Source organism: Amblyomma americanum, chromosome 11 (assembly GCF_052857255.1).
Source record: "Amblyomma americanum isolate KBUSLIRL-KWMA chromosome 11, ASM5285725v1, whole genome shotgun sequence".
Classification (NCBI taxonomy): domain Eukaryota; kingdom Metazoa; phylum Arthropoda; class Arachnida; order Ixodida; family Ixodidae; genus Amblyomma; species Amblyomma americanum.
Genome location: NC_135507.1, coordinates 83278080 through 83300145, shown reverse-complemented (window position 1 = coordinate 83300145; position 22066 = coordinate 83278080). Strand labels below are relative to the sequence as shown.

Genomic DNA, 22066 nt, shown 5'->3' with positions numbered 1-22066 from the left:
GCAAAAGCAGATTGAAAAAAGGAATTAAATCAGCATGCCTTATCACCATCATTAGTAATAACTCCACCATCGAGGTCTAAATTCGGGATTCCAACTGGTTCACGTCCGTTGCGCTCCCAAAACGTCTACAATTCATTGGGATTATTACGCAGTTTTGATCCCAAGTCATTTACAAAGCTATCCTTGAGATTTTATTTCAGTTTTTAGTGAACTGCCAAGAGCAAAAATCGACTGCAATACAGCAGGGCACCGTTTTTTTTTTGTATGATTCTAGAAGGCGATGTTCCTTCCTGATAAGCCGTCTGGTCTGCAGCGTGATTCACGGTTTGTCGCGGCGGCGCTTCCCAGAAAGACTTTTGGATAGGATATACTGATCAATTAGGCATTCCAGCTTATTCTTGAAAAATTCCCAAAGGGAACTACAGTCTAAATTCTGGCTAAGATTAATAAATTCAAGAAGAAAAGGGGCAACTTTGTTCAGAATTGATGTATAGTCGCCCTTATTAAAAAAGAAAACCTTTCGAGGTCGACCTCTTGGAATTAAATATGAAAAGTGTCGAACATTAGCGACAACACAACTGTGGTCGCTTATTTCTGGTATGATCACAGTGTCACGCACTACTGAAGGCCGGTTGCAGAGCAGTAAATCTAACACTGAAGATAAGTGCTCAGTTTCCTGTGCAGTCTCAGTGACGTACTGTTATAGGTCATTAGTAGTAATTAATACAAAAAAGAATGAAGACAATGAAGAATGGTTCGTACGAAGAGGTTTGTAGTCTACCCATTTGAAATCAAGCATGTTGAAGTCCCCACCAAAAAGAATGTCATTTTTTAAGCTGAGTAGAAATTCAGACAGCAATCTGAAAGCGACAGGGTTGCTAGCGGAAGGAGGACGGTAGACTGAGCCAAGAGCCAAATTCTTTCCATTGTTTAGGCGAAGGTTGCACTATACTGACTCGCAACCAACTAGGGGCGCTGTTATTAATGAAGAGCTAAAACACTGGTCAACATGTAAAAAGACCCCTCCACCATGCAAGGGTCGATCGCTATGGTACGTGTCATAACCGGTGGAAAATACTTCAGTGCTGAGAAAAGAATTATCCAAGCATGATTCAGTGCCAACTAAAACATGAGGTTTTATAGGGGAAACGAGTAGCAAATTTGTCAGTTTTATTTTTTATGCTCCTACAATTCACAACGAGAGTTATCAATTCAAAATTTGCTGGCACCAAGGGCACGGAATGAAAGGTTGGCACGAGCCTCCCTTTTTGCCATTCTCGAAGCTCAACGACTCGGTAATGTTGAAAATCATAGACAAAACATTTTTTGTTGCCAAAGAGCATATCAAATCGCAACTTGGAAGGAAAATCCAGGTCACGTGCGTACTGTGAAAGCCTGAAGCGTGCCTTCTGACTGCGGGCGTGAAGTCTTCGCGTATGGCAAACTTAGTGTCCTTTAGATTAGGGCCGCACGATAAGCTTTTGTCTTTGACTTTAAAACTACAAAATTCAATGACAATGAGCCAGTGTTTCCCATCAACAAAGCGACCTATTCGATGAGCCTTGTCGATGCTTTCAGGTGGAACATTTTGGTTAAAATGACACGAGAAGAATTCGTGCACATTTTTTTCAGCTTCAGACCAACTCTCAGTTGCGGAATCATTTAGACCTAGAATAAGCAAATTATTCTTGCGGAACCTATTGGACACATCAAAACAGGCCTTAAGATGGACAACACCCCTGGTCAAGGTGTCAACACACGATGATGCGTTTGAATCACCAGCCTTTGCGGCCATCTGTGAGGAATGCATGTCGTTTTCTAGTGTAGCGATCCTGCCCAGTAAACATTTTAAGGACAAAATTGTAGCGTCCTGCTGCTGTTTAAGCATATGCAGTTCCTGAAGGAACTGCGACTGACAAAGTTCTAGTCGTTCAATTACAGCGTAAATGCCATCAATGGCTTCATTATCCGATTCATCTTGTATGTATAAATACCGGGACCAGGGTTGCTCTCAATATCACCGCATATTAACAGTAAAATTTGACATAACAGACCATGACCATACTTCAACTCAGCAAACATTTTTCATGACATAAAGCAAATCGTCGGGGCACGACACCGCAATAATACATCGATTGGAACTACAATAGCATGCAGTGGAAAACCAGTAACTAACCTGGGCGAAAAACAGTGGTAAGCGCAAGGCCGATGCGATGTCGCGCCCCAGCTGGCCGGCTTGAAACTGGCAAATAAATATCCGCCCCTCGGAAATAGTGCTGCTAGTGCGTCCTTGTTTCCAGATCAACAGTGTGGTCGAAGCCAAACTGAGAGGCATATGCGCAGGTCGTATGCAGCAGCTTGTCATCGAGGCATCGTCAGCAGCAGTCTAGCTGAGGTTGAACTTGACAGGCGCATTCTTGGGTGCTTTATCCAGTGAAGGTATATCCACGGACGACCACGAAAAAAGGGCGTTGAAAAGGACCTGCATATGCATACCAACTTTTTAACATCACAAATATGTAACACAATTTTAAGTAAACATGACTGCACATATAAATTTACTGTGCATAAGTACTGTCTAGGAAACCACAGCATTTTATTTCACAGACAGCATTGTAACTGCTACAATCACATCATTACAGCGAACTAGAATATATTACAGTGGCTCGACTGGGAGGGCGCGTCTGCCTTTCCGGCAGCCCGTTACGCTGTGGAAAGCCACCAGAAGCGCTGCTGCTTGCATACTGCAGCACGGCGGCTCAGCCCGCTAGGCATCACAGAGCACGGATATGCAGTATCCTGGGCCACATTAAAAGAGAGTAGAAGATAGAGCCTGGATGCCAAGAACACTGTGAGAAAGTTGAAGCTGGGGTTACAGCATTTTATGCCATATCAAACTTGCATTTTTTACGAAATGTGTAAGCCACGCTAGCACCGAAAGTCGTGAAAGTGCACAGCTTAAATTTTGCCAGTGTTAAACACTGCTTAGTGCACTTTTAATAAACCAGAGTTTAGACATTTCTTTATTTCTTTGATTTCTTGGGTGTACCATGTGTAGAGCACTGCATTTAAATTGAACTGCACGTGAAAAATTATGGTACAATCAGACATCTGATTCGACAATTACACAAAAGCAGTTGGATTTTCCCTCAATGATTACTTAGATGCTTTTACTCTAATGAATGTTTTTACTGAATGCTGAGGCATCACACACAAAAAATATTTCCCGTGCGGGGAAGAGTGATGCTTGCACCGATTCAGCAGAAATGTGCTGAATTGGCCTGATGCCCCACGTTTAGAAAGACAGACTACCTGCATCATCAGGCATAAATTTTAGTATGCAGAATGTCCAGAATTTAGCTTTATAGACTTCTAAAAATATATATGAACTGAGTGCTGTGTGATGTCAGTGCACGTTAAAGAACCCCAGGTGGTCGAAATTTCCGGATTCCTTCACTACGGCATCCCACATAGTCTGAGTCGCTTTGGAACGTCAAGCCCTATGAAGCATAAACCATTTCAAATAAAAGAAGAATATTTTGGCTAGTAAAACTAACCGTACAAACGAAAGAAGAACTTTTTACTTCACAGTACTTCACAAAAAAACCTGGCTGATTGAAAGCATACATGATGCCAAATAAACATGAGGCAGTACTCACGCTTTCTCGGTTCCAAGTTATGGCAGCGAGTACGGTCGATGTTTATTCACTGCGCTGTAAGAGTCATATATTTATAACTTTAGACGCATATCTTATCGCTTCTGACAGCTGGGTGATTCCATGAGAGATCAAACTTCCTAAATATTTCATTTTTAATTTTCTCAATTATTTTACTTGTTATGCGCACATTATTCAGCAGGCCAACTGTGAATTTTTTTGTGAAAATGCCAATATTTGAGGAGAAAAAATTATAAACGATATCAAGGCAGAGGCAGCATTTTCAGAGCTCAATTTTGCTAATTTGCCGTAACGCAAGTATCTAGATGTGAAAGCATGATGTACATATTATTCGTGCTAAACGTACAGGTGAGAAGGAATATGTCGGCTTATTTCCGCAATTTTGAGGAAGTTGTCGCTTACTGGAAAAATTTTCAAAAACTACACAAATCTGAAACGACGTTATTTTCATTTTTTATTCCACAAATATATAACACATATCTTTCAAATTTGCACATTAATAACCATTGAGGTGCTAAAAAATTATGCTGGCTTTCATTGCTACATATTATTGGGAAGTGCAAGAAGTATTGCCCTAAATATGGCATTTATGAATACAGTAGTGTTTATAAAAAACCAAAAGAAAAACACCCCATCGCTAATTTTTCTTTAAACTCATGAAACAAGCCTATAGAAGGAGGAAAAAAAGTGTACGAAGGAATGTGTTGCATTATTTTGTTTCCATCAATGTTATACAACCTCAAAATTCTAGTTTTTTGAGCATCGCCCAGAGCGCCTAAATGAGGGGGCGGAAGCAGCAAACGCTCTTCGCTGCTCTAAATTTTCCCCATATCACAAGCCTGAGACCTTTTCCATCAAGAGAGAGCGTACCTAATACTTCTTGTGGATTAACACCGAACTGTAACATAAACAGAATTCAACAGCACCACTATTGCTTAGTGCAGGTAAACAAAAGTTCTCAATGTAATTTTCTGATTGCACAGTGCACCTATAAGATTGTCTTTGATTTAAAAAAAAGCCAACTACATAGTATAAATGAACATGGAGGTAAACAACATCATTTCAAAGTCAATGTTTTTTTTAAACATCATAATATGTGCTTGCCAGAGGTGATATACAAATCCACATTCTGTACCATAGCTTTTAACATAGGCATTTTGGAGGCTCTGTGATAAGCAAAAGCTTAAAGAAAATTTGTCATAAGTTGAAGCAATGCCTACAGCAGCATAGCTATCACCAATCTGGGATATACCAGCATAACCAATCCAAATAAATTAACAGCGGCTAAAAAAGAAACCAAAATATTTTTTAATCAAACACGAATTAGAAAATAAAGTTAGCCACTGTATGCCTGCAATCAAACAACAAAGCGAGGGCCTGGGGAGACACACAGCTTCATAGGTGCAGTGTGCAGCAATATAATTACATAAAAATCTTTTCTTTAGATGCATTCCTATGGGCCGCACTCCAAGTTGTTACCTGCACCCGGCCGGCCATAACGGCACTACCGAATCCTCCTTACATCACAGATCAGTGTCTGTCCTCAAAAAGTATTAGGTATGCTCTCTCTTGATGAAAAAGGTCTCAGTATTGGGATCTGGAAAAAATTTAGAGCAGCCGAGGTCGTGTTTGCAGCTTCCATCCCCTTATTTAGGCACTCCTGCTGACGTTAAAAAAACTAGAAGTTTGAGCTTGGATAACATTGGTGGAAACAAAATAATGCAACATGTTCTTTCATACATTTTTTTTCACCTCCTTCTCGAAACTTGTTTCCGAAGTTTTAAGAAAAACTGGAGATGTGGTTTTTGTTGAAAACATTCTTGAAAAACACTGCTATGTTCAGAAATGCCAAATTTGGGAGCAATATTTCTTGCACTTCCCTATATTATATAGCAATGAAAGTCAGTACACCTTTTTACACCTCAGTGCTTATCAACTGTACAATTTTGAAGGAAACGTGCTTAATATTTGCGGAGAAACAAAATTAAAAAAAAAAGTCTCGTTTTGAGACGTCTCGTTTTCGAAATTTTTTCCAGCAAAGAACTTCCTCAATATTGCGGAAATAAGCCTTCTCACCTATACATTTACCACAAGAAATATATCCATCATGGCTTTCACATCTAGATTCCTACGTCATGGCAAATTTGCGAAAATGAGCTGTGCTTGAGAACGCTGCCTCTGCCACGGCATCGTTTATAATTTTTTTTCCTTCTGAAATACTAGCACTTTCATAAAATGAAAATCACTTTTGGCCCACTAAATCAAGAAAACTTAAAATATGAAATATTTAGGCAGTCTTATTTAGCGTGGAGTCACCCAGCTTCGTCTTGATTACTGCAGTAAAGACGGGACGAGAAATATTCATCATTTTTGCTCACAGCGCAACAAGAACGGGGCACGAGACGAAAGACAAACACAAGCGCTGACTATTCACTGGTTTTTTTATCGAAGAACAAAAGGCGTATATATATATATATATATATATATATATATATATATATATATATATATATATATATATATATATATATATATATATATATATATATATATATATCATCCGAGAGGGAATTGAGTTATCTGACCTCCCACGTGCCTTCCAGATAACTTTTGTTGTCTTGATAAGTCTTTCATTGTCTGTATATATACGCATTTCATTGTTTGGTTTATGGGGGTTTTACGTCCCAAAGCGACTTAGGCTATGAGAGACGCCGTAGTGAAGGCCTCCGGAAATTTCGACCACTTGGGGTTCTTTAACATGCACTGACATCGCACAGTACACGGGCCTCTAGAATTTCGCTTCTACCGAAATTCGAACACCGCGGCCGGGATTGAACCCGCGTCTTTCGGGCCAGCAGCCGAGCGCCATAACCACTCAGCCACCGCGGTGGCTTTATACGCATTTCGTTCACTAAAAAAAAACAGTTGATCGTCAGCGCTTGTTTGTGTTTGTCTTTAGTCTCGTGTCCCATTCTTGCTGCGCTGTGAGCAAAAATGATGAATACTTACCAACTCGCCCAAATTTCCGCCTTGCTGAACGAGACGAGAAAGACGGAGGCGCTCATGTTGTCCATCTTAAGCGCTGTTTTCAAGACGAACTCACGTCAACAAGGCCAACTTTCTACGCTTGTGCATGCACTGCTTGATGACTTACATGTATCGACGCAAGGTCAAGATGGAAGCAACTCCCCACTCTTCTCGCGTGCTCGATCCGCCCTCGCTGGTGGCTTCATGAAGTCGCACACGCGAAGTCGTTGCAACCCAAACCCGTCTTCGTAGCAAGCATCCTGAACTGAACACGATCGCCACAGAGGGAACAGTGGAAAAAGACACGATAGGACTCGAAGCAGCTGCAGGCAGCAGACAAACGTCCGTGCAAACGCCGAATTGTGCCTGACATGAAGGAAAATTGCGCCCAACATCTAACGTACCGCGGCCATGCAGGCCATGCCGCCGGCAAAGATTGCCTTCGGCGTCGGCTTCCAATGCCGCCAAAACCCAGCTTCTTCGGTCACGTGACGAAAAAATTTTTTTCGTTTTTTTTTAGCAGTGCTCGCAGCTGTCCGCGGCCACGCGGGAAAACTCTTGTTCTCCGCCCTCCATCCCCCTCCCATGTGCAGCGCAGCGAAGGTGATCTCTGAAAATAGAGAGACAGTTGCACGCGCTGCACAGAATTACTTCCATAACGCATAACCCCAGAACAACGGCGGCGAAAGAAAAATAGAGAAGGAAACGCTGTTCGGGCCGGCTTGCCGGGTTGTTTTCAAGGCCACGTCGGCCTGTGGGCGCTCCCTCCCCGCAGTCTTTGCACAGGGGCAGAAAGGAACGGCGCCAAATATGCCTCTTTTTTTTTGTGTGTGTGATTTGGGAAATTCCGCCAGCAACTGAGCACAGGCCCGTGGCTGCCTTCGCGTCAGATGTCATGACATTTTTTTCTTGCCGCGACGACTAACTTTTTTAAATTGTCCCTAATTCGAGTCGTCCATATTAACGGGGGTCGTATTACCTAGGCACGACTTGTTTTCTTCACATGTTTCGGCTAAATTGTATTTTTCAGGTAAACGCAGCTTTACTCTAAGCACGTGGCTGGCTAAACCACGCTTACGTGTTTCGAAGAGGCTCAAGCAGCTCCGGTCTTGTTTTTTTTTCTTATGGGGGGGGGGGGGTGTAAAGGGTACTTGTGCGTGTGCTGTGTGTGTGCCTGAAAAAGTAAAAAAACACTTGCTTGCAAGTCCCCTTCAAACCCAAATACTGGCACCGAGGTTCCTCCGAAAGAAAAGGTTGCACTTCCGCTGCGCAACGCCCAGAGGGCAAGAATAGGGAGTCCGCGTTTGTTTTGCGACAGAGGCGGTGGCATAGTCCCGAGAGAATTTTCAGCCCGAGGCGCACGCGGCTAAGCATGTGGATGCGTCTCAAGCAGAGCTGTAAATGGGTCCGAGCACTAAACGCCAAAGAGAGAAAAAGTAGCCGAAATGTAGGCAAATGTGAAAATGACATGTATCACGAAAATATCCCAAAATATTTTTTAATGAGCACAACAAAATAATCACGAACAGGAGGGCTCTCCTATGCCTGGTTCCTAGAGCTTCTAGCGCTCATTTTCTATTCCCGTTTTCTTCTGATAATCGCAGTGTCCATCATTCTCTTCATTTCGGTGCTGAAAGCGGACTATTTCGGTCCTAGCGCTTCGCCGCTGCGATGGGCTTACCTCCTCTATTAATTAATCACTCTTCCTCCGACTCCTACCTTTCTTTCCTTCAAACTTTGCCTCTGTGCCACGGTGCGCTGCTTATGTTGTTTTGAACAATTGAGCGACGTGGTGGCTCGGTACTATTTCTAGGAAAGCACCGGCTTGATGTCATATGAGGAATCACAGTGAAATAAAATTTCAGCGACAATTTCATTCTTACTGCAAAACGCATGCATACTCCCTCCCCCCCCCCCCTCCCCGCCCTCGATACACATATTTACAGAACATACAGTCGGGGACAAAAGTCTGGAGACCACGTGTTCCTGAAACGAAGCCGATAGTTCTATATTTATTAGCCAGAGGCTGGAGACCGCACTTATTTTGTGGAGATGAAAGAGCAAAATTTCGACATTCACCTCCACAAGTGTGGTCTCCAGCCGCCGGCTAATAGCAGAGCTATTGGCTTCGTTTGAGGAACATGTGGTCTCCAGAGTTTTGTCCCCGACTGTACATCCACAAAAGGAACATGGACCAGAAAACGAAAAACACGGGTAAAACGCAATTACAACAACTGCAGTTCAATTGCAGTGCCATAGGGGGAACGGCTGAGGTTCTAAAGAAAATAACGCAACGCATATATGCAGTGATCACGTGGGCGAGTGAGACTGCGTGGAAGCTAGCTAGCTTCTAAGTTCTTTCTAACTTTCACGAGTCTAACTTAAGTTAGTTTTTCAGTTTATTTCGCATATTAGCCTGCCATAAGCTTGAATAATCTAACATGGCTTAGGCTATCTGCCACCGTTCTGTGTTTTGTGACAAAGGTAGCAAATAGATTTAGTTGCTGAAGTTGCGATCATTTCAGTAAATGAAGCTCGGTTCGATATCCGAATTCTATGATATATATGTGATTTAATGAAACAATGTCCAAGGTATACTTCCGGAATTTACTGGTGCCGCAAAGCCACGGTCGGAACTGGATTTTAACGCTCCACCACGAGAAAACTACCAATCTGCGCTATTACCAGCTTCAGCTTTGCACCATTAACCTACGAAGTTCACAGCGTGCTCCGGCCAATAAAGATAGCAGCGTCAGGGAAATGGCCTAAATATTGCCATTTTCGGACATTATACTATACAGCGGCGTAATAAAAATAGGTGTGGAAAAGAGCTCATCATTTTTAATTACCCTGAAATATATCATTTAAAATAGTACTACGTGACGATCTGGCTCATCGTTGCTAAAAAAGGTTTCCGATTTATTTTTATGTGAAACTAGTTATCGCCCAGAATATTGCAGAGAGCGCCTGGAAGCTTGTTGCGTGTGCCGATGTTGGGAGAGGTGCTGCTGCGTTAAAATTGATTCCATGCTATTTGATAGCTTGTGCTTTAGCTGCAAGAATGCATGTTGGGATTTGAAAACTGGTGTTTAAAACGCTGTTTTAAATACAAAGACATGAGCCCGAAATTTCACGCAGTTAAAAAACGCACCCGCGGGCTTGCACGTAATAACACTGCCATTACTGGAAACGGTCCGTGCGTGTTTGAACGTGATATGATGGTGCCTAGGGAGCCCGTTTCGATTCCGGCTGGCTTGCTTCAGAAGATTGCACCAATATTACGCGTGACGAACCACAAAGCGTTCTCAGAGTGAAGGCTTGACGCAGCTGTGCTAAAAAAATGCCTGGCTTGTTCTAACCAGCTGCATGCCATTGTGCAGAACCTGAAAGCATGCATAGCGGATACTGTATGTCTGGTAAAGGTGTGCACATTGCCGCGTCATTTAAAACACTCAAACTGGCATCTTTGTTTTACACATTTTAATATGAAGCCTTTTCGTTAACGTCGATGTTTTTGATCGATGCGTGGAAAGATTTGTTTCCAGGTCTGGACATAACCTTAGAGTGCCTGTCAGTGCTCTGCAGCTCCCTCATACATATTCTCCTAGCGATTTCATGCCTGTGATCCTGACCTGCGGCCGTGCAACTATATTGCTATTCCCGGCCAGTTAATAATAACTTTTATTCTCATCTAGTTTTGCTGCGAACCCTCTGCGCTCAGTGCTTACACTGGCGCTACACCATGGCCCATTCTTGCCTAGGCCCTGAGTTATGTACTCAGCAAATCGGAGGCTACTCAATGTCACGATTGAACTCTATCGCCTGCTCTTATCAGAATCCATCGCTCTGAAGGCATCTCGCAAACGCGATGGACAGCAACGAAAAGAATTGCGTCGCGTCGATGTACTTTTAATTCGTATTCACCACTTTTATTAAGATAAACAGTTTCTGCAACGAGGGCCAGCTCTGTTGAACTACGTTTTGATACGCTTGAACAGCGACTCAATGTGTCGGGGACTCTCTCGTGATGTAGTTCCTTGTAAAGTGGTTTTCACTGACATCAGCTTGGACGAGATTATGAAAAGCAAGAAAATATGCTTCAATATTAGCAGAAATAATCGTTACAAGGCTACAGGTCTTACCAAGACGAAAAACAGTAAATCACATGCGAAAAAAGTGCCTCGGTTTGTTTTTCTAAGAAGCCATGACGCCACGGGAGTCATTTTTGGTCGCACAGACTGCCTTCCGCTGCGTACGCGGAAAAAGGTTGGCGATAAGCGGATTACGGAAAATGTATTGCCTTTCACCGCCGTAATCTAGCCCCAGAGGTGGCGGCCGCTAGGACGTTGGTGAAAACTGTATTGTGAAGTATGCTACGGATGTAGGAACTGCAAGCTAATGAAACATGCCGCGAGACACAGGACAAAGCCACTAATCACGTACCAACTCGTCTGTTCCCCCCCAGAGAGTACAGCGTGAAAAGATCGGGAGAGGAGCTTCCATAAAAGCGACACATTTCAAAAGGGCTGCATTCCAAGGGGATTCCAAGTCAGCATGTCAGCAATAGGAGCGGTGTTTTTCAGATGCAAGGAAGGGTGCACTTCTCATTCATGATTTTTCTCTCCTCCTAAACCCCTTCTTTGTCTTCATTCTTGCTATACACGTTTCCCCGTACCGCCATATTGCTGGCTGGCCTGCTCCTTGTACCTGGCGCTAAAATTCATCGCGCCTGCGCTTTAACTTCCGGCGCTCTAACTTCCTCCATTCACCCCTCTGCACCTGTAGCCCGAACAATGAACAACCCAAACACCACGGAACGGCGACGAAGGCATTTTCCTCTCCCTGCCTAGCCACTGCTGCTGACAGCGCGCGACCATCCGGAGTTTTACTTCTCAAGAAGAATGTGAGTGTGTCGTTTGGGTTTGAGACGTTTTAGTTGGATAACAAGCTTTCCGGAAAAGATGACTTACTGGTATCCGCAAGTGGGCAGTTGACATCTTGCAGAATATATAGTAGCACCCTCTGCAACATATCACATATTTTTCATACGAAAACCCATGTTCACGTTTCCGCATTCTTGTTCGAAAAGGAAGAGGGAAGATGCTTTTTTATCTGTATGAGAGGGGACTTGTTGAAAGGACACAATGAGCAGCCAAAAGTTCCAGTGGATCCAAAATTTCCACTGACTCTATGAGCTCCGTGCGCTGCAGTTTGGCGCGCGCGAGTGGCGCGACATGGTTAACAGCGGTGGCGAAAGGCGGACGCAGCCAACGCAGCTCTCTGGTTCAGCTTGCAGTGAGCGAGGCGAGCGGTGAGGTGTGAGGTGCATACCCTCATGCACAGAGGGTATGCTGGAAATGAGTGCGCTGTGGAATTAAATTCATGAAAGTGAACTGGGAAAGGGTTTACACTGACTGGGGTGTTTTTAACGTGACATCAATGGTAGAAGTTGCTTTATGTCCTTATGTAGAGGGAAAGAATGCGGTCGGTCAGTCACAGGAAATGGTCTACGGTGAAGTGCTTGAGCTAGCATCTGAATTTAAAATCTTCTTTTGTTATGTTCCTCTGTGGCTCAGCGTGTCAATTTTGTCTCTAGTTTTTTTTTCGTGCAAGTGTGCATACAAGTGACCAAACGACGTACTTCTTAGAGTGCTTATATCGTTTTCACATTGTTTCACCTAAGATTTTGTATGTATTTGCATCATTTCATTTCCTACAGTGGCGCCGCGGTGCTGAGTGGTATGGCCACTCGCTGCTGGCTCGAAAAAATCATGTTCGACGGCGTGAAATGCCTCCGTACCTTGCGACCAGACTCCAGAGCAAACATTGCACCGTAACCCCGACAGACAAGCTCCGCCCAACCGACTATTTTAACACAAGGACGTGAAAATCTACAAGCTCACGCAGCTCATTAAATCAATGAGAGAGTGGTTTCACGCCCTGCTCGGCGATACCTGATACCCGCCCTACACGGCGCTACCGGGTAGAAATGGGCTGCTACCCCTGCAAACTCTTATGACAAGTCTGCTAGGTATCCCAAAGTATCGCGGACACTGGTAAGAGGTGTGTCCATTTCTAGACGCAAGATCTGTCGCAACTGTTGCACGACGGACCCATACGCACACTACACCCTCCCCAGCCACCGATGCGCAGACCTTCAGGGAATACCCAAACACCTTCCCTGCCAACGATTAGTAAACTGGAGCTGCCAAAGCCGGGCAGACCAAGACATCTCACAACCTGAGACCACAGAAACCCAACCAACAACTTCAAGCCGCACATGACCGGTGGTACATTTCGGATCAAGAAGCCTCATCGCGCTGCCTGTCGAGATCTCGTTTCCACTCGAGATCCTGCGGCGGAACTACACCATCCCTATGAACTATCCTCCATCCTGTTGAAATATACAGGGAAGGTAAATAAATCCACAAAGAAGGCACCACCAAACACCGGCGATCAGGTGAGGTGGCCAGCTCTTAGCGCCCTTGACCCCTCAGGCACATTAATTGTTCCTCACCAGAAAAGGAAAGCACATATAAAAAGGCGCCACCATCTGGAAGAAGTTGAAGTAACGAGCGTTAGCTTTATTGCCATGCGTAAAACGAAAGTATTTCCGCATTCTGCAGGCCCGGCGAAGAAAACCATGAGCGGTTCGGAAAGGTAACAAGACATTTCCGCCTAGCGCAGCGATATACGCCTACAGCCAGCTATTAGAGAAATTACGAGGCACGTCTACCCGCTGTCGAGCTACACCCCCTCAAGATACATCCCAAACGGAATATGGTTCGTTTGGGGGTCAAGGTGGCCCTAAAATTCGGCTTGGGGTGCGATATGGTAACGCTTCAATAGTAATTGCATGTGTACAATGTTTACCTAATATTAATTTGTGGTTTTATTTCTATACCGCAACCCATAGGGTTTTATTCGCTTACCAAATTCTGTACACAAATGACCCCGAATGGGTGCCCCTTGTTGCCGGAGTTTATATATTGGAACGAATGTATATATCTGATACGGGTCCCATTGAGACCTAAGATATTACCGTATTTTTTGAAACACGGCGCAGTGCTAGAAGCACAGGTCGGCCCGGCATTGCACTGCCTCGGGATCGGCTCTGGGCGTACTAGCGCGCGTCTTCTCCTTCAATCTTTGCTCTCCTATCGTTTAGTCTCCTACTTTTGACACGTGGCAGCGATTGTGGCTCGGATTCAACCAGTAGGCAGGGCCGTGCTATTTTCATTACAGTCTTCCTGTCAGCAACAGCAGCAGCGAATGTATCCATATATCAGTGTGTTGAGGCAATAAAATGAAAAAGAATAATGGCCTCGTCCGCATACCGATCATAAGATTTTTTGGGAGGAGGAGCTGAAAAAGGAAAGGGATGGGAGGGTACAAGATTTTTAATGTCGCCATCCTAAATTCAAGAAACCGAAACTATGCCACCATTTCGTCTCTGACGTCATATTCACAAAGTTCCACATCTGTCCACTATATTGGTCCGTGACGTCATCACTGGCACGCGGCAGATGGTTGTTTCTACAAAGCTATTGTAGATGGCGCAACAAGCCTCAATGCGAGATGTGCTGGACCTTCCCATGGCTGCGTCTAGCTTAAAACAACTCGCCCTCGGTATGACGAACACATGTGTAGTGCTTAAAATTGCCCATATAACTAGTCAAACAGAGGGATTGGCAGAAACCGAATCAAGTCGACAATTTTTAACCCACCTTCAGATCCAATATACCAATGCAGAACAAGAATGATACCGAATCCTGGAATTATGGCGTCGGGCACTCCACGTCAGACCCCTGCCACCAAATGCAACCTCGGCGCACCATCAGGGCCAGCTCACAGCCCGCGCGGAGGCCATAAATCGATATTAACCATCCGAATCTATAGTCTTCTTGCATATGCTACCGGACCACATCACGGGAGCTGGTAAAGAGCGACCATAACACATAATAACCACATCATTGACGGCCTGAAGTTCCGCGCCCTGGACATAACACACGCTGAAGAAATAGCTATAGCATTAGATTCAACGAACTCAAAATCTATCATGCCCCGTATGAGGCGCATCGAAAAGTGTTACAGGTTTCTGCACCCTATCTGGCCACGGACATCTATTAAAGATGCATCCGGGAAACTGATCCTCCGCATAAACATCTGGTATGCGTACGGGCTCACCAGAGGGCAACAGGGAACGAAGCTGCAGACGCTTACGTACCGGGACGTTCCCAAACCCAATACTGTGCAACCACCTGGTCAACCACCACAACCACCATACCCATGACTTTTAAAGAAAATCTTACCTGTTGTGTATCAGACGGACGCCAGGCTGGAACTGAACAAACGTTTATTGAGACAGTGCCTTTTTATAGGCCGATGAACATGTGATCTGCCGACGACTGCTTGCGTGGCTGATAAGCGATACATGAAAATGCAGTTTAAAACATGCGCTATCAGTATACCACACTCCTTTCTCCTAAGATTTGCACAATCCAAAACGGACTAGATAGCCATTAATGCCATAACGCAGGACAGGCCGTCGAACACGCGTTGATCTTCGCGGCTCGACGGGTACTTGGGTGGCTTGGCCTGGACTCGCCCCAGGGGTTGCTTCTGGGCTAGCTGACAGCGGCTGTGGCTGCCTGGCTGTAGGAGGAAGCCTGACGTGGTAGTCCTCACTTGTGACTGGGTCAACTACGAGCCGCGTCCAGGCGCTCCTCAACTGGTTGCGGTGCCTGTGATGACGCTCGCCGTTGTTTAGCTGTACCACGTACGACACCGGACCTCTGACTGCCACAACACTGGCAGCCTTCCACCTTGGACCTGGGCAAAAGCTTTTAGCGTAGACCGCGTCACCGACACGAAACCTCTTAGTCTCCGGTCGTTGTAACTCAGGCGCGTGTTGCCGGTCCGGATGGAGTCTGTCTAACGCTGACCTCAGTCTTCGTCCGAACATTAACTCTGCTGGCGATTTTCCCGTGACCGAATGTGGCGTCGTGTGTTGCTTAAACAGAAACCGGGAAATCTTGCACTGTGTCGAACCTTCCTGCTGCTTCTTCAATGCTTCTTTAACTTCTCTTACCATCCTCTCCGCCCTACCATTGCTGGCTGGATGATAAGGTGCAGTGAAAATTGCACGCACGCCATTACACTTCAAAAACATTTGCAACTCTGTGCTAGTGAAAGCTGTGCCGTTATCTGAAACGATAACGTCCGGTACACCATGTGTCGCAAACATCTTCCTTAAGCTGTTGACGACAGCCGTAGCTTTCATGGATGGCATGATTTCGACTTCAGCCCAATTGCTGTACGCGTCTACCACGACTAAGAAAACGTCTCCTTTGACTGGGCCAGCGAAATCAATGTGCAGTCGACTCCAAGGCTGATCTGGCTTGATCCAAAAATGCACTGGAGCCTTGGCATCACATTGCCGGTTATTCTGGCACGGATGACAGTGCCGAACAAACTCCTCAATTTCGTGGTCCATCTTCGGCCACCACATGAGCCCTCTAGCTGATGCTTTCATGGCACTCATCCCTGGATGATTTGCATGCAGGAGTTGCAGCACATTCTCTCTTGCTGCGGTTGGAATTATGACGCGATTCCCCCACAGTATGCAATCACGATGCAATGACAACTCCGACCGTCTCACCTCATAAGGCGCAAACTTGCTGTCCACTTGTGTTGACGGCCAGCCACTGAGTAGCCATTCCTTTACCCTGGATAGAACCGAGTCCTTTTTGATCAGCGCAGCAATGTCCGCCGCTTGCAGCGGTGCGCATTCGACCGCTTCCAACAAGAGCACGTCCCCAGGCGGTCTTGGCTCGTCCTCGTCTCCCGGGGCTGGTAGACGACTGAGTGCATCGGCGTTGGAGTTGTCTTGGCCTCGTCTGTACTCAAGGTGGTAGTTATACGCAGACAACAGTAAAATCCAACGCAGCATTCTGGGCGACACAACTTCGGGCACTCGCTTGTCCGTGTTAAACAGGCCGAGTAACGGCTTGTGGTCTGTTATCACTGTAAATTCTTGCCCAGCTAGGTACTGGTGGAACTTTTTTACGCCAAAGACCACAGCCAAACCCTCTCTATCAATCTGAGCATAGTTGCGTTCACCGACGCCAAGAGTGCGAGAAGCATAAGCTATGGGCTGCTCCTTCCCGTCATCCGCACGATGGGCTAGCACTGCCCCCACCCCCACAGGCGATGCGTCGCAGCACAAAATTAAAGGACGCTTGCAATCGTAGGGCACAAGTACGGCGTCTGAGCTGAGTAAATTTTTCAGTCTCTCAAAAGCCCGCTGATGCTCACCTGTCCACTTCCATTCGTGGTCACGGTCTAGCAGTCGATAAAGCGGTTCGGCCGCTTCCGTCCTGCCCTTGAGGAAACTGCTGTAGAAATTCAGCAATCCCAAAAAGGCTTGCAGCTCCTTTTTGCTTGCGGGCGCAGGCGCTTGCTGGATGGCGTCCGTCTTGCTTCGGCTGGGATGTACTCCTGAGTCATCAATCCTGTGTCCCAAGAATTCGATGCTCGTCTGGTTAAATTCACACTTGTCCTTGTTTACTCGTAGCTGTGCCTTCTGCAGACGCGATAGCACAGTCTCTAATCTCTCGGCGTGCTCTTCGGCGTTACATCCAGAAATTAATATGTCATCCAGATAAGCTTTCACTCCGGGAACGCCCGCTAACAGCGTGTCGATGACTCGTTGAAAAACCCAAGGTGCGACCGAAATGCCAAACGGCAGCCGCTTAACCTTGTACAGTCCCTTTATCGTGTTAACTGTGAGCACCTCAGCCGTCTCGTCGTCTAGCGTAAGCTGCTGATAAGCTTGGGCTAGATCCAACTTGGTAAAAAACTTGCTTGAACTTAGAGCTGTGAGCATTTCCGCTGTAGTGGGCAAGGGCTATCCACTGCTCTTAATAGCTTTGTTTACGGTACTGCGATAGTCGCCGCAAAGACGTAAAGTTCCATCTTTTTTTCTTACCACTACCAGTGGTGTTGCCCAGTTGGAGTAGCTGACGGGCTCCCATACACCTTGTTGCACCAAGCGGTCCACTTCGTTGGCCACGTCGTCCTTGAGGGCCAATGGAAGTGGTCGACTTTTGAGGAACACCGGTTGGGCGTCATCTTTCAGTTCGATGTGAACTGGCGGTCCGTTGAAGCCAGGAAGGTCTCTGCGAAACACCTCGGGAAATCGCGAAGGCACGTCCTCCACGTTTACTTGCTGTATACCCCGCAAGCCAATACCTAACGGGTTAAACCAGTTTCTCCCAATCAGGCTGTTGCCTTGCTTCTGTACTACGAGCAAAGGTAGCTTTGCCTTCCTGCCTTTGAATTCCACCAAGACACTTGCTTGACCCAGCACGGGTAACGCCTCCTTTGACCAGGTTACGATAGTTGTTCCAGAATCTTGCAGTGGTATTTTACCGTGATTCCTTTCAACAACCCTGAACGTATATTCACTCACAATTGAGCACGATGCGCCAGAATCAACCTCCATCGGAACTTCTTGCCCTTCAATCGTTACTTGAACCATGAACTTCTGTTCTTGCTCATTCACTTCGCACAGGGAAAACAACGCACTCATTTCGTACACGCCCTTGCTCTTATCTCCTTTCTTCTTTTGCTCATACGCTGTCTTCCGAGCAGTTCTACTGTCGTCTTTCGACCGACAAGCCTTAGCTATATGTCCAACCCTTTTGCAGTTGAAGCATGTCGCCTTTCTAAAACGGCACAAATGTGGAGCGTGCTTACCGTTGCACCGGTAACAGCTGGACCCCTCCGCTGGGGTGTCTTGCTTCGCACGGGTTGCTTGTACCACTTCCTGGCAGTCCGTCTCGTATCGACCGTGTTTGCGTATGTCTCGCTGTTGCTTAGCGGTTGCTTCTGCAGTTGTGGCCAAGTCATACGCAACCTTAAACGTAAGGCTGTGTTCTGCGAGAAGTCGCTGTTGAACACCTTCGTTCCGGAGTCCGCATACGAAACGATCCCGCATCATGACGTCCAACGGGAGTTGGGCGCTGCCAAAACCGCAGTCTTCGGCTAGCTTCCGAAGCGCCGTGACGTAGTCCGCAACCGATTCCTCGGCAGCCTGGTTTCGCCTGTAGAACAAAAACCTTGCATACAGCTCCGAAGGCTTTGGATGCAGGTGCTTGCGAACGGCAGTCTTGATTTCTTCGTAGGTTGCTGCTGTCGGTCTTTCTGGCTTCACCAAAGTTACGATGAGCCCGTACACTTCTTCGCCGCAGCTGCTCAACAGGACTGCTCTTTTCTGCTCTTCTTTCGTTATCTGGTTCGCTTCGCAGAACATTTCCAGGCGCTCGACGTATTCCTTCCATGACGCGTTCGTGCCGAGACGATACTCGCCGATCCTGCCGACGGCCATCGCCGTCGCTGCCTCGTCGCCAACTGTTGTGTATCAGACGGACGCCAGGGTGGAACTGAACAAACGTTTATTGAGACAGTGCCTTTTTATAGGCCGATGAACATGTGATCTGCCGACGACTGCTTGCGTGGCTGATAAGCGATACATGAAAATGCAGTTTAAAACATGCGCTATCAGTATACCACATTACCAAATACCGTTTAGAACATTAACGCTTCCCGCCCCTGTGAAAGGATCTAAAAAATTCAGAAGAAAGAATTCTAACCCGTATTTTCACTAACAATTATATAAATCTTGCAATACAAAAATTTTTTGATCCCAAAATAGATGGTACCTGCCCGCTCCGGGATGCACAGCAGGCTGGTACCTATCACATGGTATGGGCTTGTCCCTTAAGCCCCAACGCTACCCCAACCTCCAACATAAAGGAGGCTTGGGCCTGCTCAACTGCTCTGATCTTACGGCCCAACGTGGCCTGGTCAGCCGGGCTCGAGCTGAAGCTGCAGCTAATGGCCTGCCGGACTAGGCAACCAGCCCACCTCTTCTCAACTCAGCTTTTTTTGTAAATGAAGTTTTTTCTCACTGACTGACTGCAGTTTTCTAGCTGCTGCCACAGATCGCGCTGTGATCTCAAGGTGGTAGCAGACCCACGAAAGCTCGAAACGTAATGAGTAAGAGCTCATGCTCTGAAAATTTCCTACACTCAATCGGTGCCATCAGCGCCTACAAGCACGAAAGCCAACCTGCACAACTATAGCACAAGAAATAAACAAAAGATGCTCATACAAGTGAAGTTGAACACGCTCTTCAAGTAGTTACATCCCCTACAGAACCACAAGTCTGCCCTGCTTACAAGCGGCATTTCGAACGTTCATCACCCAAACACAGGTGATAGTGTTCCAGATTCTGCTCCAACATGAACTAATCACGCGCACAACCTGGACACATTTCTTATTGTGTAAACATTTTGTGTATATTACCTCTCCCCCTGCTTCAGTATCTATGGCAGATGCCGGGTCTAGAAGAAATCTTTTCCTTCCTTTTTATTACTATTTTAATAAAAACAACTTGCTACTGCCTTCCAGTTGCACCCGCCGCGGTGGCTCAGGGGTCAGGGCGCTCGGCTACTGATCCGGAGTTCCCTTGTTCGAACCCGACCGCGGCGGCTGCGTTTCGAATGAGGAAAAACGCTAAGGCGCCCAAGTGCTGTGCGATGTCAGTGCACATTAAATATCCCAAGTGGTCGAAACTTTTCCGGAGCCCTTTACTACATCGCCTCTTTCTTCCTTTTTATTTCACTCTCTTCTTTATCGGCTTCCTTACGGCGCGGTTCAGAAGTCGCCGATATGTGAGACAGATACTGCGCCTTTTACTTTCGCCAAGAACCAACTTTCATTTTCTTTCTAGATGCAAAATTCGAAGCAGACCAGTACAGAGCTAGGCGAGCCCGTAGCCAAGTTCCAACGCCATGTCTGGGCCTTGGAATACTGTCCATGCAAGAGGGTTGACTAGACAAAAAAACCAAGAACCAAGGTATTCTTGCGCATCAGAAACATAAATGACGTCACTGGCGCAGAAAGAAGCTCGATATCAATCGGAGATACATCTGTAGAACAATTCAGTTGTTCCATCAAAACTCTGCCTATCACACTCCAAACAAATCCTCTGGAGGCGACTGCAGCCCCGAACTCTTCCCACTCCTCAGCTCCTACCCTAATTGCGCCTTGTTCCCCAAGAGGCACTCTCTGCGGAAAATCGCACGCCACCCTGGACCTTATCCCCGTCTGCTGCCCCGCCGATCGTCCCCCGCAGGGACAGCCCGCCATCTGAACTTGGGAGGAATGGGAGGCCCTCCTTGCGTCGCACGACCCGGGCACCAACTTCTCTGTGTGAATCGAGGGTGCCACTGTCATGGCCATACGTGGCATGGACACATGCGCGTGATGTGGGGGCTGTGGGGTGGCCCTGAGACCTTAAAGGGTCCAAGCTCGCTTGCTAATAAAGTTTTCCATCCATCCGTTTTTATTCAGACCTCGCCTGCTACACCCAACGTTATCGGTCTCCAGGAAAAAGGAACGCATACCGCCACCCTAACAGGCTATTGCCAAATTTTCTCTCTGGATTTACTACGAGTCCCGGTGTATGTATTCAAAGCCTCAGCCTGTGCGGCCCATGCCGCCGTAGCTATTGGTATTTTCAACATATTGCTAAGGGGTTAGTTCAGCAGCAGGAACGATAGGCCGTACTCAGTAGAAACACCAGAAACCAGCACAAGCACTAGCTCCAGCGTCCTTGTCGTCGTCTACTGTCCAGCGAACGACCAACTTCCTCTTCGCTTCGCGCCTGTCTGTACCGTACCAATATTACTGGAAGTCCTCCTTCAAAATTGGGCGAAACACAGCACCTTTATATGAAACTCATATAGCCCCCTCTTGCGAAACATACACCAGAGACACCACACCTGATCGATATTTTAAGTAGCAGGCTATAAACGTCACATGGCCACACCTTCGGCAGACCCTACGGAGTGGCCATTACATCCTGAGTCTCCACTCCTAAGCTTAGAACTATCATTGGGGATACGAAAATCACTAATTAGAATGAATTCCGTAAATCGTACTTGGGAAGAATTCTGATCGTAACCAGAATGAAGTCCGTTGTCGGAACGACGATTGTAGTTAGAGCTAGGTCCGCAGTCCATACGACGATCATAATTATAGCTACGGCGAGGTCGGGAAAACCAACGGCTGCGGCAGTGGCGGTTAATGTGGCCGACACGTGAGCAGGTGAATCAGATTGGCCGGCCGTCTGAGGTTCGCCAGTCCGCACGATTCCGGTAGCGCTAAAAGGGCGGGATGGCCGGAGTCGGTGAAGCAGCAGCAACCAACGGAGGGATGGTTGCTGTACAGGGCGACGCAGAGGGGAGGCCAGAATTGAGACCCACGTTCGCGAACTATTCACGAACAACGGC

General features: G+C 46.4%; 1 protein-coding gene across 1 annotated transcript; it reads right to left on the bottom strand.

Moving 5' to 3' along the window:
* Positions 1–13006: 13006 nt before the first annotated feature.
* LOC144109757 (uncharacterized) lies at positions 13007–19095 on the bottom strand. The gene is made up of 3 exons (XM_077642553.1): positions 17695–19095; positions 17022–17289; positions 13007–13098 (listed from the first exon to the last, which is right to left on the bottom strand). Exons 1-3 carry the CDS (start codon positions 19093–19095, stop codon positions 13007–13009), a joined length of 1761 nt encoding a protein of 586 aa, XP_077498679.1.
* Positions 19096–22066: the final 2971 nt, after the last annotated feature.

Bases quoted from the DNA above. Each gene is read 5' to 3' on its own strand.
- LOC144109757 (XM_077642553.1), bottom strand. From the start codon at position 19,095: ATGGCCGTCGGCAGGATCGGCGAGTATCGTCTCGGCACGAACGCGTCA. The intron at 17,290-17,694 runs GTAAGAAAAAAA...TCGCGTCTGCAG, and splicing joins GGGCAACACCACTGGTAGTG to AAGGCACAGCTACGAGTAAA. The intron at 13,099-17,021 runs GTGAGCATCAGC...ATATTTCAACAG, and splicing joins CCACGAATGGAAGTGGACAG to GATGGAGGATAGTTCATAGG.